The sequence below is a fragment of the Canis lupus genome, chromosome 5 (assembly GCF_003254725.2).
Source record: "Canis lupus dingo isolate Sandy chromosome 5, ASM325472v2, whole genome shotgun sequence".
Lineage (NCBI taxonomy): Eukaryota > Metazoa > Chordata > Mammalia > Carnivora > Canidae > Canis > Canis lupus.
In genome coordinates, this window is record NC_064247.1 from 75,350,504 (window position 1) to 75,368,715 (window position 18,212).

Genomic DNA, 18,212 nt, shown 5'->3' on the forward strand with positions numbered 1-18,212 from the left:
TTGTGTTAGGCAGGAAGACCAGAGATAGCCTAAGGGTGATCACTGGTTTTTGTCTTGAAAATTGAGAATAATTTCTACTCTTCATAGACAGCAACTCAAGGATGGCAGTAAATTTTCATCACCCTTAAACCTTTGAAGTAAGAATATAATACTGACCTCTAAACATTAAACTCTAAAACACATGCAACTAACACAAGAGCAGGTATACATGCTCACTCTAAAGAGACAATAGCTGTCAAGACTTGGTCATAATTCAAATCAGAAATATAATACAGCTTAAGGAAAAATGAGTCCATCAGAAAAAAACTGGTTGAGTTAAAGGCCAGAAAAATGACATACAGAGGTAGATAGGGCTCATCTGTGCTAATAGTGGATGCCCTGGTCCAAGAACTAAATGATGTTTCCTATTTTGGTGCTTCTCAAACTGTAATTTGCATATGAATCACCCACAGATCTTAATAAAATGTAGATTCAGATTCATTGGGTCTGGGATGAAGGCTAACATTCTGCGTTTCTAACCAAGTCCCCCTGATGCCAGTGGTGTTGGCCTGTGGACCACACTTTGAGTAACCCGGGCTTGGCTGATCAGGTGGCAGGCGTAGCATGATTGTGGAGAGAGGCATCTGCAGATCACAGCTAGCCCGACAGCCTAATGAGACCACATAAATCAGTGGTCCACAGGCTGGTCCATAGCCAGATGGGGAAAATCAGGACTGTAGTGAGTTTTTCAGAAAGCTAATTTCTTTCCATGTAAAGAATATGAGACTTTTATCTTTTTATTTTAAGTAGTGGTAACTAGGAAAAAAGAAATAAATCGTGGTAATTAGGATTTTTAACATTCTTCCTTGATGGAATACAAAATTGACCACCCTCTGTTGATCTTAAAATCTTCTGGAAATTTTAGTGATCTGTGAAATCAAAATCTAGAACCACTGATCTAACTGCTCTGGGCTAATGGATAATCTTTTAAAATATGATGTCCACCCATGGTTTGTCTCAGGATGAAAGAACACTACCTGGAAAATGTGACTGGCTCCCTTTGCATTTATTTGTCATTGCTAATTGATAACTTGGTGCCTGAGTTAGCTATTTCAGACCCTTACTTGTGAGTTTTATTAGCATGAGTCAGCCTCTCGAGTTTAGGCATCAAACTGTCTAGATCAAATCTCCAAGCCTTTCAGAATGGGAAGTGGGCCCCAGTCAATTCTCCAAAGTCTCTGTCACCTTGTGAGGTCTCTGGAAGCCCGCCAGCCAGCCTCTCTGGCAACACGCCCACTTCTGCATCTCCTGCCTTTCCCACTCTTAGGTTATAAAGGCTACAGATGTATTATTTACACACTTTAGAAAAAACACACATTAGATTAGTGTTTGAAGAAGTAGCTCTTCTCAAGGAGAGGCTGTGCTTTTTACCAATCTCTGGTTTTCTTTGCTTCTGTTTGAGGACAAAGGTCAGAAAGCTCTAACCCAGCACAGGGAAATACCATTTGTGTAATTCACTGCAGTCTGTACTGTGAGGATATGCACATAAATCTCCAAGATGGGGGAATTATGAACGTTTTTGCCAAACATATGTTTTTTAACTTTTTTTTTTTTTTAATTCACGAGAGAGAGAGAGAGAGAGAGAGAGACAGAGACACAGGCAGAGGGAGAAGCAGGCTCCATACAGGGAGCCCGACACGGGACTCGATCCTGGGACTCCAGGATCACGCCCCAGGCCAAAGGCAGACGCCCAGCCACTGAGCCATCCGGGCATCCCACCAAACATATTTAACCATGAAATCAACCTCCCACTTTTGTTTACAAAGCATTTTATGGGGTAACATTCCACAAAATGTTCTTGGGAAACCATGCTCTTTATAAACCAAGGGTTCTCAACTCAGGAGAGTTTTGCTTCTCGGGGGAAATTTAGCAACCTCTGGGGACACTCTGATGGTCAGACTGAGGGTTGCTATTGGTATCTAGTAGGTAGAGACTGAGAAGCTGCTAGCCATCCTGTAACGTAAAGGATAGCCCCAACAGCAAAGAATTATCTGCCCCAAAATGTCAGTACTATGAAAGTTGACAAATCCTGGTCTAAATTAGTATTTCCAAAACTTCCTGTGATGAGAATTACCTGGGATCTTATTAAAGTATTCTGTGTTCCAGATTCTTCCACCCCAGAATTTCTAACTCATTGGGTCTAGGTAGGACAGAGCTGCAAAGGATTCTTACTTGGGAAATTTGGGCAAGTCTTCCTAATTCATCTCAGGTCATCTGGGAAAATATAATTAAATTCTGGTTAAGACAGTGGTTCTCCTCTCATCAGAATGACCTGGAGAGCTTGTTAAAACACACTGCTTGGTACCACCTCTAGAGTTTCTGATTCAGCAGACTTCACTGTGGGTTCTAAGAATTTGCATTCTAACAAGTTCCCAAGGGACATTGATGTGGCTGGTCCACTGGTGTTGTGGAGAGAGAGGTTTTGAGAACCACTGGTTTTTAAGGGCTTCCTTCTCCTGCAGGTGGGGATGCCTCCATCATTCCAATGCTTGAGTTTGAAGATCAGCCCTGTTGTCCTGTCAGTAGAGATTGGGCCAATAACCCATCAGTAGAAGCCGATGGTAACCTGGAAGCTCCTGAAAATAAAAAGAAATGTGAAGATCTGGGTAGTCCTGTGACCAAAAAGATGAGGCTTGAGCCTGGAATTCCTGATGGTGTGGGTCACCATCAGAGTTTTGGCAATCAGGAGAGTGGCCCAATCCCACCAAGTATCAGTGGCTCTAATCTCACCACACAGGAACTGGCCACTGTCACTGGAATGGCCCCCAGTGGTGCCAAAGTGGTGGATGTTTATAGAACTGGAGCTAAGTGCGTGCCTGGAGAAGCAGGAGACTCGGGGAAGCCTGGTGCTGCGTATCACCAGGTGGGACTGCTCCGAGTGAAGCCAGGCCGGGGAGACAGGACTTGCTCCATGTCCTGCAGTGACAAGCTGGCACGGTGGAATGTCCTCGGATGCCAAGGGGCACTGTTGATGCACCTTCTGGAAAAGCCCATCTACCTGTCAGCCGTAGTGATTGGGAGATGCCCATATAGCCAGGAAGCCATGCAGAGAGCTCTGACTGGGAGGTGAGCAGGGAGGGAGGTGTCAGCTGGAACGGTCTTTCCAAGAAGCAGTGTGAGAGTATGTCCAAAGAGCCTTTAAAATGTCCATACGTCTTGATCCAGCGGTTCCATTGCTAGGAATTCATCCTAAGGAAATGATTAAGAAAGTCCTCAAACATTTAGCTTTGCGTGTAGTCATTTTTAAGAAAGAAAAGGAAACCAGTGAAATGGCCAGCCATAGATTAAGTGATTTTTGTTAAAACTACTACTGATGAATATTTGACCGGGAAAGAGGCTCATAATTTTATTTATTTATTTTAAAGATTTTATTTATTCATGAGAGACACAGAGAGAGGCAGAGACATAGACACAGGGAGAAGTAGGTTCCATGCAGGAAGCCTGACATGGGACTCGATCCTGGATCTCCAGGATCAGGCCCTGGGCTGAAGGTGGTGCCAAACCACTGAGCCACCCAGGCTGCCCGAGGCTCATAATTTTAAAGAGCAGGTTAAAAGATACAATGAGTTCATTTGGTCTTAAAGTACATATGCAGATGAAGCTCTGCGCAGTAGCAGTATTGTAGCCAGTGAGGGTTATCCGAGGCACGATTATTGCTAATTGAAAATTACATATGCAGATGAAAAAAAAGTTGTGGGAGAATATACACCACAGTATTAATATGATCACTTCTCTGAGTGTTTTTTTTCTGTTTGTGATTACTCTTTTTTTTTTTAAGATTTTATTTATTTATTCATGAGAGACAGAGAGAGAGAGAGAGAGAGAGAGGCAGAGACAGGCAGAGGGAGAAGCAGGCTCCATGCAGGGAGCCTGACGTGAGGCTCGATCCTGGATCTCCAGGATCACACCCCCGGCTGAAGGCAGTGCTAAACCACTAAGCCACTGGGGCTGCCCTGTGATTATTCTCCTTTCTCGTTTTTCTGCTGTGCACATATATATTGCTACCATGATTTTTAAAAAAACATGAACAGCAATGTTAATCTTTTAAAAGATAAAAGACAAAAAAGATGATCATTCAAGTGTAGTCTCCCTCAAGAAGGGCAGCCAGGCCAAGTTAAGGCTAGGTAACTGAGGGCAGGGTGAGGCCATGGCCAGGAGAGGCCTGTCATGTCAGATGTGCTGCTCCCGAGGCCGAGTCCTGGGAACAGACGCACTCATTCCACTCCTAGGTGGGTACATACCCAGGAGAAATAAAAACACACATCCACATCAAAACTTGGACATGAAGGCAGCCCAGGTGGCTCAGCGGTTTAGTGCTGCCTTCAGCCCAGGGCCTGATCCTGGAGACCTAGGATTGAGTCCCATGTCAGGCTCCCTGCATGATGCCTGCTTCTCCCTCTGCCTGTGTCTCTGCCTCTCTCTCTCTCTCTCTCTCTCTCTTTTTCTCTCTCTCTGTGTCTCTCATGAATAAATAAATAAAATCTTTATTAAAAAAAAAAAATTTGGACATGAATGTTCATAGCAGTACCAGTCATAATAGCCACAAACTGAAAGAGCCCGGATGTGCATGGATAAACAAAAGGTAGTAGACTGTTACAGTGGATCGTCAGCCACGAAACAGAGTGAAGGCCAGTTACATGCTATGACATGGATGAGCCTTGAAAGCTTTATGCTAAGTGAGAGGGGCCACAGAGTGTATGATTTCATGAAGTGAAACTTCCAAAATGGGCAAATCCGGAAGTAGATTAATTAGTAAGTGCTGGAGAAGGGCATGGGGAGTGACCGCTGATGGGTGTGGGGTTTCCTGTTGGGAATGAAATGTTAGAAACTTAGGTTGTGGCAACAGTGGCACAATTCCGTGAATATACTAAAAACAAAAAACCCCATGAATTCTATGTTTAAAATGGATGAGTTTTATGGTATACAAACTATGTCTTATATAATAAGATGTTTTAAACAAAAGCATCCTAGGCACTATGCCTGAGACAGTCTCTGTGTTTTCCATACTTTCTCTATTCTGAGACTTTAAAGCTGCTGTCTGCTTAGTTCCAGAGCAGCCTCATGTTGGCATCTAGATTGTGTGAAAGACTCAAGAGGGGAAAACAAAGCTTTTATATTATAGGACAGTTTTGGTTTCTAGTGTGTTTGGAGGATGCCTTAGGGAGCAGATGCCAACAAATTAATATTTCTGTTTAAGGGTTTGAAATCTTTGAAAGCCAGTGCCAGGGCTGGAGTTTAGTGTCCCTGCCGTCACTGAGGGTGGGGACTCAGCTTGTTTTCACTTCAGAGCGATAGGAAGGGATCTCCCTCCGGCCAGAAGGTTCACATGCTCTAGATACTGTTTGGTCACATACTCTCACCGAGACACAGGGGTGCTGAAATGGTCCATGGGCCTAGACACTGTCTTTCTCCAGGAGCATCCCAAAACTGAGTGCATTTTCCTTCACATTTAGGTGTCAGAACGTCTCAGCTCTCCCCAAAGGCTTTGGAGTTCAAGAAGTGAAAATACAGCAGTCAGGCTTACTATTTGAACACAGCCGCTGCACCGTGCAGGCAAAAAGAGCTGACAGCCCAGGCAGACTTGTTCCTTGTGGCGCAGGTAAGGTATCCGCGTTCCACTTGCCCCAGAATAACTTTGCCCCAGGCTGTGGAGTGGCCTGGAAGGGGCTACATCCATGCAGCTTGGAAGGCCACCTATTACCAGAGTGGTCAGTAGTGCCAGCTTGGGACACATCTATACTGGGTCCAGTTCATACTGTGCCTGACCCTGGGCAACCTACTTACCCTGTCTTAGCCTCGGGTTCTTTATCTTCAGAGAAGATACAGAAGAAATATCATTTCTTAACAACTAATCTTATTAATAGGGCCACCTGGGTGGCTCAGTGGTTGAACATCTGCCTTTGGCTCAGATCATGATCCAGGGTCCTAGGATTGAGTCCCGCATCAGGCTCCCTGCAGGAAGCCTGCTTCTCCTTCTGCCTATGTCTCTGCCTCTCTGTCTCTCATGAATAAATGAATAAACAAAATCTTAAAAAAAAAAAATCTACTCTAGCTTTCTTGGTAAATTATAGGCTATTTTTTAAAAATCCAATTAATAAAATGGACAGAAGACATGAATAAATGTTTCTTCAAAGAAGACATCCAGATGGCCAACAGACACATGAAAAGATTCTCGACATCACTCGTCATCAGGGCAATTGCAAATCAAAACCATAATGACATATCTCCTCACCTATCAGAATGGCTACAGTTAACACAAGAAACAACTGTTGGCAAGGAGGTGGAGAAAAAGGAACCTCCTTATACTGTTGTTGGTGGGAATGCAAACTGGTTCAGCCACTGTGGAAAACAGTATGGAAGTTCCTCGAAAAATTAAAACTACTCTGTGCTCCAGTATTCACACTACGAGGTATTTACACTAAAAGTACAAAAACATTAATTCAGAGTTACATGCACTACTGTGTTTTTTGCAGTATTATTTACAATAGCCAAGCTATGAAAGCAGCCCAAGTGTCCATCAAGTGATGAATGGATAAAGAAGATGTGAGATAGATATACAGATTGATCAACAGATAAAATGAAATACTACTCAGCCATAAAAGAAAATGAAATATTGCCATTTGGAATAACATGGATGCAGCTAGAGTGTATTATGCTAAGCAAAATAAGTCAAAGAAACAACATATGATCTCACTCATGGAATTTAGGAACAAAACAAATGAACAAAGAAAAAAAAAACACACAAACCAAAAAAACAGACTCTTAACTCTAGAGAACAAACTGATGGCTACCAGCGGGGAGGGATGAAATAGATGGTTTATAAGAGTAGGCTTATGATGAAAAAAATATTTTCTTATGAGGATTAAATGGGAAATCCTATTTCATGCATTGACTGTATGTCCACCATATAATAAATTCTTAGTTGTTAAGAATTTATGAGTTGTTAAGAATTTATGAGTTGTTAAGAATGAATAATGATGAATAATGAACCTCTTCTTTATATTACTGTACTATGGAGGCCAAGCATCAGAGTGGCAGCCATTGACTCCGATGTCCTATCTAGCTCCCATGGGTCTGCAAAGAGGGAAATATTTTTGGGGAAACACTTCTGACATTCACAAGAAACTGAACAGTTTTAACCTCAGAATCTTGTCTCTTCATAGCCATCAGTTGGAGTGCAGTTCCTGAGCAGCCACTGGATGTCACTGCCAATGGTTTTCCGCAGGGAACAACAAAGAAAGGAATCCGGTGCCTTCAGGCCAGGTACAGCATATTGGGGCAGAAGGGAGATAGTGGTTGTGCAGGCACCTTTTACCACTATGTAATTCCGGAACATCTTCATCACCCCAGAAAGAAACCCTGCAGGGATCCCTGGGTGGCGCAGCGGTTTGGTGCCTGCCTTTGGCCCAGGGTGCGATCCTGGAGACTCGGGATCGAATCCCACGTCGGGCTCCCGGTGCATGGAGCCTGCTTCTCCCTCTGCCTCTGTCTCTGCGCCTCTCTCTCTCTCTCTGTGACTATCATAAATAAATAAAAATTAAAAAAAAAAAAAAAAAGAAACCCTGCACCTGTGAGCAGTCAGTCCCATGCCTGACTTCAGCCCCTGACGTCCACGAATTTACTTTCTGTCATTGTATTTATCCATTCTAGACATTTCACTGCATGAAATCATACGATATGTGGCTTAATTTACTTAGCATAAAGTATGCTTACTTAGCATAAGGTTTTCAAGGCTCATCCATGTTGTAACACGTAATGGTAACCTGTATACCGTTGTATCGATCTAACCACTTTCTGTTTATCCATTCTTCCATCAATGGACATTTGGGTTATTTCACTTTTGTGCTATTAGGAATGCTGCTGCTGCAAACATTTTATCATGAGATATCCGGTGGACATGTTTTAAATTCTCTTGGGTATACCTTAGTGTGGAATTGCTGAGTCATATAATGACCTTGGGGGTTTTTTGCTTTTTTGAGGAACTGCCAAACAGTTTTCTATAGCAGCTGCACCATTTTAAACTCCTACTAGGGATTTATGAGACTCAGTTACCCTACATTTTTTACCACATTCGTTATTGTCTGTCTTTTTTATTGTAGCCATTCTAGTGGGTATGAAGTGCTATCTCATTGTGGGTTTTTTTTTTTTTTTTTAAGATTTATTTATTTATTTATTCCTAGAGACAACAGAGAGAGAGAGACAGAGGGAGAAGCGGGCTCCATGCAGGGAGCCCAATGTGGGACTCCATCCTGGGTCTCCAGGATCACACCCTGGGCTGTAGGCGGCACTAAACCACTGCGCCACCAGGGCTGCCCTGTTTGTTTGTTTGTTTTTTAAGATTTTATTTATTCATGAGAGTTACAGACAGGCAGAAGCACAGACAGAGGGAGAAACAGGCTCCCCTCCGGGAGCCTGATGCAGGGCACAATCCCAGGACCCCTGGATCACACCCTGAGCTGAAGGCAAACACTCAACTGCTGAGCCACCTAGGCGTCCCTCACTGTAGTTTTGATGTGCTATTCCCTAATAATTGTTCAAGCTTCTTTTGATGTTGGGCATTTTTTCATATACTTATTAGCCATTTGTCTATCTTCTTCGGAGAAGTATCTATTCTTATCCTTTGCCCATTTTTAAACTTGGTGTCTTTATCTTTATTGTTGAATTGAAGGATTTCTTTATATAAAATGGATAGTCTTTTATCACATATGTATTTAAACATATTTCCTGCAGTTCTGTGGATTGTCTTTTCACTTTTTGAAAGTATCCTTTATGGCACAAAAGTTTTAAATTTTCTTGAAGTCTGTTTTATCTATATTTTTCTTTGGTGGTTTGTGCTTTTTGTGTCACAGGTAAAAAAACCATTGCCTGATTCAACATCAAATAGATTTGCTTTGTTTTCTTCTCATAGTTTTATAGTTTTTTTTTTTCTTAAGATCTTATTTATTCAAGACAGAGAACATAAGCAGAGGGAGAGGGAGAAGCAGACTTAACTGCTGATAGGGAGCCTGATAATGCACTCTGTTGCAGGATCTCAGGATCATGACCTAAGCCAAAGGCAGACGCTTAACTGACTGAGCCACCCAGGTGCCTTCAGTTTTATAGTTTTAGCTCTCAGGTTTATGATTTTGACCCAATTGAATTAATTTCTCTATAAGGTGTGAGGTAGGGGTCCAATTTCATTCTTTTGCATGGAGATACCCAGCTGCCCTGCCACCATTTTTTTGGAAAGACTGTTCTTTCCCCTGGAAGATTTTGAAAAGAACACTTTCTTGGGCTTTACCATTAGGAATTCTGGTTTCATGGGTCAAGGTTGGAATCCAAGAATCATTTATGAAGCTTGACAGTGATTGGACTGGCAAAAGGGGAACCATGAAAGCAAGACTTGTCATCTTCAAATTGGCTTTTACTGAAATGTAGAGCATATAGTCTGCTGGACATGAGACTCCCTGTGTGTTTGAAGGTTCATGCATCTGCCTTACTGATCTTTTTTTTTCTGAATGTTCAGAGATGCCACTCTGCTTTTTTCTCTTAGTAGTTTTCAATAGCCTGAGGGTGGGAGGGGTTTCAGGGGAATGACCTCTCCACCAAAGGTATTTACATCTCAGGTGGATTGAGCTGCCACTGAGTGACTGTTGTAGAATCCCATCATTTACAGGTACAGTTAACCCCTGAACAATGGGTGAGTTTAGGGGCACTGACACCCCTTGCATTTGAAAATCCATGTATGACTTGATTTCTCAAAAACTTAACCACTAATAGCCTGTTGCTGACTAGAGGCCTTACTGGTAACAAACGGTTCAAAAACATGTATTTCATACTATCTTCTTTTTTTTTTTTTTAAAGAGAGAGGGCATGCATGTGCATGAGTGGAGGGAGGGAGAAAGGGAGAGGGAGAGAGCATCTTAAGCAGGCTCGACACCCAGTGTGGAGCCCGTCACAGGACTCCATCTCACAACCCTGGATCGTGACCTGAGAGTAAATCAAGAGTCGGATACTTAACCAGCTGAGCTACCCAGTTGCCTGCTTATGTGCTGTATTCTTACCATAAAGTAAACTAGAGAAAAGAAAGTGTTAAGAAAACTATAAGGACATTAATAATGACAATGCTGTATTTATTGGGGAAAAAAACCCTTGTGTAAGTGGACCCTGTGCAATTCAAACCCATGTCATTCAAGGGTCAACTGTAGTTCTTTTCACTCTGAGTTGTTTTTCCATTTCATTACTATTTCCTCACAAAAAGTTGTAATTAAAGTTTACAGGTGGATTTCTTTCTTTTTGATGCTTATTTGCCAGCCTCAACACAGACAACAATAACAGCTTACATGTTCTTAGACTTTAAAATTTTATTCTTTGCAACCACTAACCTGGGTTCCAATAGCCTAGTCTGTGGACTCAAGACAATTTCTTATGGTGCCCTAGGCTGTTGAATTGAGTGATATTTACAAAATTAGGGGTGGAGGCTTTTGGATCAGTTTTTCCCCAAGGGCCTTCTAGCTTCAGACCACTGTTTGCATCTCTCAGGGACCAGCTCAGCCACAGACCAGAATGTGTTAACAGAGCAGGTTGTGCCTTCACCGGGACCAGATTTCCTGCAGAGTTCCCGCTCCACCTGCAGTGACAGGCCAGCAGCAGCCGTTCTGGCTCCTCCCACCTGATTGAAGCTGCAGTTTGTGCTTTGCTCAGATCTCAATGCTCTTCTCTGGGAATCTACACCCTCTTTTACCTTAAAAGGTCAGCTGCCTCTGCTTTCTGGCTCACAATCACCATCCTCTTTTCCAATTCCGGTAGTACTGTTCTCCTGCTGGTCCCAGTATGCTGGTGCTTTCTGTTGCTTGGGAGCGCTTCCTGTCCCCATGCTCACTCTGTCTCCAGTTATCCACATGACTTGGGACAAGTCCAGTTGCTGTCCGGGCCTTTGTGCCTTCGTATCTGTAAAATGAGGATATTGAAATAGATGATTTGAAGTCTCTCTGATGAGAGGCAGACTCGTACAGGGAGGAAGCGTATGGGGGAAGAGAGCAGCAGCTTTACAGTTCAGGAGACTGATGTTTCATCCCTGGTTCCCTAGTGTGTGACCTTGGGAAAATTCCTTTACCTCTCTGAGCCTCCATTTCCCCAACTGTAGAGCAAGGGTAACTAACTGTGTTTCCCCCAGGAATGTGATGAGAAGTGCCGGCAAATGTGGTGCCGGGTACTTGCCACAAGCACCTTGTTCAGATTGATTTTCCCTTCACTTGTCCAGTGAAGCTTCATAGTATGTGTGAAAGAGTCAGATTTTCTTCTGCTGGAGAGAAAACAAGTTTTTCTCACTGTTCATTCCCAAGTGCTGGCATCCTGGAACCACCTTCTTTAGAATTATGGGGAATATGAATGCAGAGTGGGATGTTAGAAACATTTATATTCTAATGGAATACGAGAAGAAAATACTTAAGTCTTTGTGTTCTTTTATACACAATGCATTAATAACAAACACCAAGTAAAGGACCCTCCTTTTCAAAAAGCTTCGTTTTTACTTTTTTCCCTTAAGTGGCAAATCCTTTTCCCATCCCAGAGCATCCTGGAGAGATCATGACATACTTCATTGGATTGTAAAAGAAGAGTGAGGGATTAAAAAACAAACAAAAAACCTAAGTGTGTCTAAGTTTGTTAAAGATAGGGTGAGATTAAGAATACCAATGTAAATATGTAATCTTTTTTTTTTTTTAATTTTTATTTATTTATGATAGTCACAGAGAGAGAGAGAGAGAGAGAGAGGCAGAGACACAGGCAGAGGGAGAAGCAGGCCCCATGCACCGGGAGCCCGACGTGGGATTTGATCCCGGGTCTCCAGGATCGCGCCCTGGTCCAAAGGCAGGCGCTAAACCGCTACGCCACCCAGGGATCCCATGTAATCTTTAAGAAATTATACTTATTGAGGCACCTGGGTGGCTCAGTCAGTTAAGTGTCTACTCTTTTTTTTTTTTTTTTTTAAGATTTTATTTATTTATTCATGATAGACATAGAGAGAGAGAGAGGCAGAGACACAGGCAGAGGGAGAAGCAGGCTCCATGCAGGGAGCCCGACGTGGGACTCGATCCCAGGACTCCAGGATCGCACCCTGGACCAAAGGCAGGTGCCAAACCGCTGAGCCACCCAGGGATCCCCAAGTGTCCACTCTTGATTTCAGCTCTGGTCATGATCTTGAGGTCGTGAGATCCAGCCCTAAGTTGGGCTCTGCACTCAGTGTACAGTCTGCTTGGGATTCTCTCCTTTGCCCCCTGCCTTCCCCTCCCCTCCCTCCCCATCTCTGCCTCGCCCTCTCTCTCAAATAAAATATTTTAAAAAAGAAAGAAAAATTACACATGTGTATAGCTTTCCTGGCTCTTTGATCCACCAACCAGCGTTGTTAACCAACTCACCAGGAAGAACCTAACATCCAAGAGTGTAATCCAGGGCACCTGGACAGCTCAGTCGGTTGGGTGTCTGCCTTTTGGCTCAGATCATGATCCCAGGGTCCTGGGATGGAGCCCCACATCAGGATCCCTGCTCAGCAGGGAGCCTACTTCTCCCTCTACTTCTGCAGCTACCCCTGCTTGTGCTCTCTTGCTCTCCCTGTGATGTAAATAAAGTCTTAAAAAGAGAGAGAGCAATTCTTGCTGCTAAAAGGAACCAAGGCTCCTTGGGAGAGTGGTGGCCAGCAGCCACCAGGAGAATTCTGTGCTTCACAGATAACATGAGCGGTTACTATTGAGTAGGTCTTGTAGACAGAGAAATTACTAGTGTGGTCACTCTGTTCTGCTGTTTAATAGGTCTTGAGAAAGGTCGTACTTCTCTGGAGGGAGCCCTTGTTTAGCAGAGGAGAGGTTCCCAGTATCCCCCTTCTAGCTTAATAGCTATAATACCTTAACATTACTCATTCAGCTGAAAACATTCACAAGAGAAAATGCTGTTGTTCCTCCAGAGGGAAGAATGCTAGGACCAGTTACAGAACAGGTGTCAAGTTAGCTCACTAACACGGATGTCTTCTTAGAGTGACGTTTGAGGCCTTGACATTTCACCACAGTGTTGGTGGTAGATAGAATCCATTAGGGCACCTTAAGTGATGTGTTTAACAAACTTTTATGTGGACCCTTCTCCAGGTCCAGATAGGCATGGTTGATTGCTAAGTCTTCTTGTTTTGTTTTTATTTTTCGTTTTGCAGCAAAGCAAAGTTTATTGAGCAATAGCAAAGTAATAGTACAAAGCTCCCAAAGAGAGAGGGGAACCTGAGAGGGTTGCCCTAGGGCTTCATGTTTTGGTGAATGAAATGCCTTGATATGCTTCATTAATGCAATAATGTGATGATAATCATAATCATAATAAAGCCAGATGTTCTCTCATAGTTGCACATCATTGGCCCCTGGGCTGTAGCAAAAGTTTCATGGGCTCACCTGTCAGTATTTCAAAAGAAAGCATGACTATCTGGGCAAGATACTTAGTTTATTTTTTATGTTTTCCCTTTGCTGATTCTGGGTGATGCAGGCAGTGGAAATGTTGACTCTGTAAGACTCTAGACTTCTGAACAAAAACGTGCATGGCCCCGTTCCCCAAAATGATCAAACAGACTCAGAAATACAGAGAAAGGGACGCCTGGGTGGCTCAGCGATTGAGCATCTGCCTGCAGCCCAGGGCCTGATCCTGGAGACCCGGGATCGAGTCCCACATCGGGCTCCCTGCATGGAGCCTGCTTCTTTCTCTGCCTGTGTCTCTGCCTCTCTCTCTCTCTCTGTGTCTCTCATGAATAAATAAAATCTTAAAAAAAAAAAAAAAAGAAATACAGAGAATAAACTAGTGGTTGGAAGAGGGGAGGGAAGGATAGGGATGGGCGAGAATGGGTGAAGGAGATTAAGAAATACTTCCAGTTATAAAATCATAAGTCAGGGACATGAAGAGTACACATGGGGGATACCGTCAGTAATATTGTAATAGCTTCGCGTGGTGACAAACAGTAACTGCGCTTACGGTGATGAGCATTTTGTGATGTATATAATTATCACATCACTATTATACACCTGAAACTAATAAAATATTGTAAATCAACTATACATCAGTTAAAATAAAAATCATGGCTGGTGGCTCGGTTGAGCAGCCAAGCCAACTCTTGATTTCGGCTCAGGTCATGATCTCAGGTTCCTGGGATTGAGCCGTTTGGCCATGTGGGCATGCACACATGTGTGTACTCTCTCCCTCTCTCTTTCTCTCTCAAATAATTAAATAAACCCTGTTTTAAAAAATCACCTTATTGGAGGTTGGCTGCCACAATGCTGTATTAAGTAATTTATTTTATTTCATTTTCTGGTCACTGCTGTTACAATCAGTTGTTTTGTTTTTCCTTGTTGCAGTTAATGTTTGTATCCAATAGCCTTGTTAACTCTTAATATTCTCCTAGTTTATCTGAGAATTCTAATGTAAACAGTCTTTTGCAAATAGTATTTCCTTTTTAATCCTTCATTCCTTTTATTTGTTTGTTTGTTTTTCTTTACTTCCTGTCCTAGCTAGAACTGACAATATCACAATCATCAACAAATAATGATTTTGGTTTTTGGGTTTTAATCCTTACTCCTTTTATTTCTTGTCTTACTGGCCAGAGCCTTCTGTGTAACATTGGATAAAAGCAGTGCCTTTGTCTTACTCTTGATTTTAAGGATGTGAATTTGCTGCAGATTTTTATAGATCCCCTTTTATGGATATAAATACTATCTTTCCTAGTCCTCGTTTGCTAAAAGGTTTTAAATCATTCTGTGGATGTTGAATTCTAAGAAATAAGAAATGCTTCTCTGCATATTTTTTTTCATCATTGTATTACATTTCTCCTTCAATCCATTAACAAGAAAAGTTTCATTAATTTTTTGGCTTTGTGTTTTGTTTTGTTTTGAAGATTTATTTATTTATTCGTGAGAGACTCAGAGAGAGAGAGGCAGAGACATAGGCAGAGGGAGAAGCAGGCTCCGTGTAAGGAGCCTGATGTGGGACTCGATCCCAGGACTCCAAGATCATGCCCTGAGCCAAAGGTGGATGCTCAACCACTGAGCCACCCAGGCATCTGTTTTATTTATTTATTTTTAATTTAAAGGAACTTTATATTCCCAAGTGCTAGCCACCACTCAAGCTCATTTAAGGCCCAGGGAGAGTGCTGTTTGAGGGCTCAGGACCCCTCATGAAGTAGCCTGGGTGCCAGCCGGGGGAGGGAACTTCTTGACAGACTGTACACTTCCCTGTTTCACATATCTCAGTTTGGCCAGGATGTCCAAGCTGATGGTACAGTCTGTGAGGATGGGGAAGGCTGTGGTGTGTAAAGATGAGACTGTACTTTGTTGGCACACACGCTTCCCTTTTCTGAATTGGCTCATGCACTGTGTATGGGAGGGAAGGAAGGAGGCACATGCAGTTCACATCCTAGCAGCATGGATGGGCAAAACTGGAGAGGCCCACGTGGGCTTGCAAGACACTCATGTCCTTCACTGTTCCAAACGATGGCCTGCACAAAGCTTCATGTTAGAAGCAAAGGATTGGCCTCAGGGGCCTAAAGTGCCCATGGGACTGTCCCGTGCATGTCCAAGTGGACTTTATGAGCGTAGTTCACACAGGGAGTGACACTCAAGTCTGAAACTGTTTCAGTGTTTTTTAAGCAGTACTACCCACAGGGCCAGCTGCCTTGAGAAGAGGTAGTCCGGGAGTTCAGTATTCCCACCTCTATCTTGACCCCATTTGAGCCTGTCACCTTGATGATTTAATTGCTGATGACACTTCTTAAGATGAGGTTCATTTTTTTCCTCACCCCAATTCAGGCCTTGGTGTTCTTCACGTGAAGAACAGGTGAAAATAGGGGAGCTCTGTGCTTTCAAACCTAAGAAAGCTACTGTGCGAAGCCAGTGTCTCATAGGGGCCTGCCACGTGTTAAACACAAAATAAATCTTCTTCGTCTTCTTTTTCCAAACAGATCCCGAATCAGCAAAGTGGAACTCTTTAGATCATTTCAGAAACTGCTAAGCAGTATTTCAGAGGACAAGTGGCCAGACTCCCTCAGGTGATGCTGTTGACCCATGTTTTTCTCATAATTAGGAAGATTTGTGGTTTAATTCTGGCTTACAAATGTCAGGAAGCTTTGGCAGGAGTCTGTGAGCACTTCATTACCGCTTGTGCACTCCTCTCTCCCCAGGGTCCTGATTGCAAACTCAGATCCGAAGTGTGCAGGATGGGTGGGTTAGTGGTACAAAGTTAAGAAGACTGGAGGGGAATCAGGGCTTGGCCTGTTCCAGGCTCTTCTTTCACCACCCTCTGAATGGAGAGCAAGGCAGACATGTGAGTGTTTGGGGAGCAGTAGAGTCTGTTAGGAATGCCACTCTCTTTTCTCTTTTGTTCACATCAGTGGTTGTGAGCTGCAGCCTATGGATTGAAATTGCTCCCAAATAGGAATGCAGAGAGCTATAAAACTGCTGCAGGGGCAGGTGGGCGAGGGCAGTTCAGACATTAACTACCCGTGGTTAGTGCCGTCACTTCATACGCACCAGACGCAAGCCACCCACACTTCTGACCACTGACTACAAATTCAGGGGTCCCTGCTGCCCCCTTAGGTTCGGAAATTCACGGGGATAACTCACAAGTTCAGGAAAGCACTATACTTAAAAAAGTATAGTAAAGTAGAAAATAGAAAGTAATGACTTTATATCATAAAGAATGTAAATCAGGACCAGCTAAAAGAAGAGACACATAGAGCAAGGTCTGAGAGGTTCCCAAACACAATGCGTCTGTGTCCTCAAGATGTGTCACCCTCTCAGCACACCACTGTGTGTCCCCAGCCAGAAGGGGGACCCAAGCTTCAGTGTCCAGAGTTTTCTTTGTGGTTTTATTATGTCAGCCTGCTTGAACCGTTGGCCATGTGGCATGACTAAACCCATTGTCCGTCTCTGGAGGCCAGAGTGATAGCACAGACTACACTCTGCTCTATGGTTAATCTCCCTGGCATGGCCAGCCCTGTCCTGATCTATCCAGGGCCCACCAGAAGCCACCTCGTTGCGTGGAAGCTCAGGTGTGATTAGAGGGGTCCACCGTGCAGAACAAGGACATTCCTGCCCCCAGGGAAAATACGAGGGTTTGGAGGTTCCCTTCCAGGAACTGGCAACAAGACCAGCCAAAGTCTTTATCATACAGCAGTGGGGAAGTGAAGGCGTTACTAGAACCATCTATGTCAAGAGGCAGCTGCTTGTTAGCACCACCATGCGCACTGCAGTCAGTAATGATGTCCTGCAGTCACTTTGCTCATTTTTTGTCAGACAAATGAATCAAACTGACAGTGGGGGGCGGGGGGGTGGTCCATAGATTTTGTATGTCAGTGAAAACAAATCTAAACCAAGGTCAGGGGAGACTTTATTTAAAGGAATCATGGCAGTAAGAGTAAGAGAGTAAAGGAATCACAGCAGCAGGATTGGCGCCAAAGCAAGGACACCGCAGCCCTAACAGTTTGTCAGCCTCTAGGGCCCACGGGAAGGAGCAGTGAGCAAGGCTAGAAAGAACCAGGAGGAGGAGGGCATGGGATCTGCAGTTAGCGTGATGGGACAGCCAGACAGGAAATATCTTTTCTGGAGATCAGTGGATTCTCGGGGGTTGGGGATGAGGGCTGTTAAGGCGTCACCCCACATTTTGATGCCGGCTCAGGGTGCAGTGGGTCAAAGTTCAGGGCCTAGGAGAAGGACAGAAGCATAACTAATGCTGGTCAAGGAAGCAAGAATTTTGTTGAGATTGGCATGTGGGTACAAACAGTTCAGCTCATCATTGAGACAGAAGAGAATGGGAGTTTGGAGGGTCCATCATGGGTAGACCTAGGGCACATCCATGAGTCTTACCTGAGTGTTACAGCGAGAGGGACTGCTTTGCAGGAAACCATTTCCCAGAACACTTTAAACCAAAAGTAGATAGTTATTCTTGTTTTATCTGATTTCACTAGGATCAGACAAGACTAGCATTGTTCATTCTCACCTGCTTTCATCCATGCTGCTTTCTAGTGAATTTCCTACGACAGAGAAAGAGCTGCTATAGGAAAACATACCCAAATCCTCCTGTCCGTAGGTCTCTGGTTAGAAAGCTGTCCAGCTGACTGCTCAATTGGCCACCATGTCGAGCCGATCATTGAGTATCTGTGTGCTTGCTGATGTGTG

At 43.6% G+C, this 18,212-nt stretch overlaps 1 protein-coding gene, 1 long non-coding RNA gene and 1 other non-coding gene across 23 annotated transcripts in view; 2 read left to right on the forward strand and 1 right to left on the reverse strand.

The window, feature by feature from the left end:
• The window catches only part of ADAT1 (adenosine deaminase tRNA specific 1), a 44,763-nt gene that overhangs the window by 4,896 nt on the left and 21,655 nt on the right, over window positions 1-18,212 (forward strand). For 14 of the 21 annotated variants that reach the window (XR_003127768.3, XR_003127767.3, XM_025426867.3 and 11 more), the window contains 3 exons: window positions 2,502-3,105; window positions 5,493-5,638; window positions 7,203-7,302. Coding sequence is in view for 19 of the 21 variants with exons in the window: in XM_025426867.3 (XP_025282652.1) it covers window positions 2,502-3,105; window positions 5,493-5,638; window positions 7,203-7,302 (850 nt within the window). In the remaining 2 variants the exon portion in view is untranslated. Of the gene's footprint in view, window positions 1-2,501; window positions 3,106-5,492; window positions 5,639-7,202; window positions 7,303-7,389; window positions 9,608-10,560; window positions 10,782-15,997; window positions 16,085-18,001 lie in introns of those variants that run through there. The other 7 variants (XM_025426872.3, XM_025426870.3, XM_049110696.1 and 4 more) reach the window with 5 other exon arrangements.
• LOC118354714 (uncharacterized) lies at window positions 2,502-12,700 on the reverse strand. Its single transcript, XR_004815684.2, has 3 exons — window positions 12,438-12,700; window positions 10,763-10,968; window positions 2,502-3,228 (listed from the first exon to the last, which is right to left on the reverse strand). It is a non-coding gene; the product is annotated as an uncharacterized LOC118354714 (long non-coding RNA).
• On the forward strand, window positions 3,639-3,778 carry LOC112647644 (U4 spliceosomal RNA). Its single transcript, XR_003128399.1, has one exon. It is a non-coding gene; the product is annotated as a U4 spliceosomal RNA (small nuclear RNA).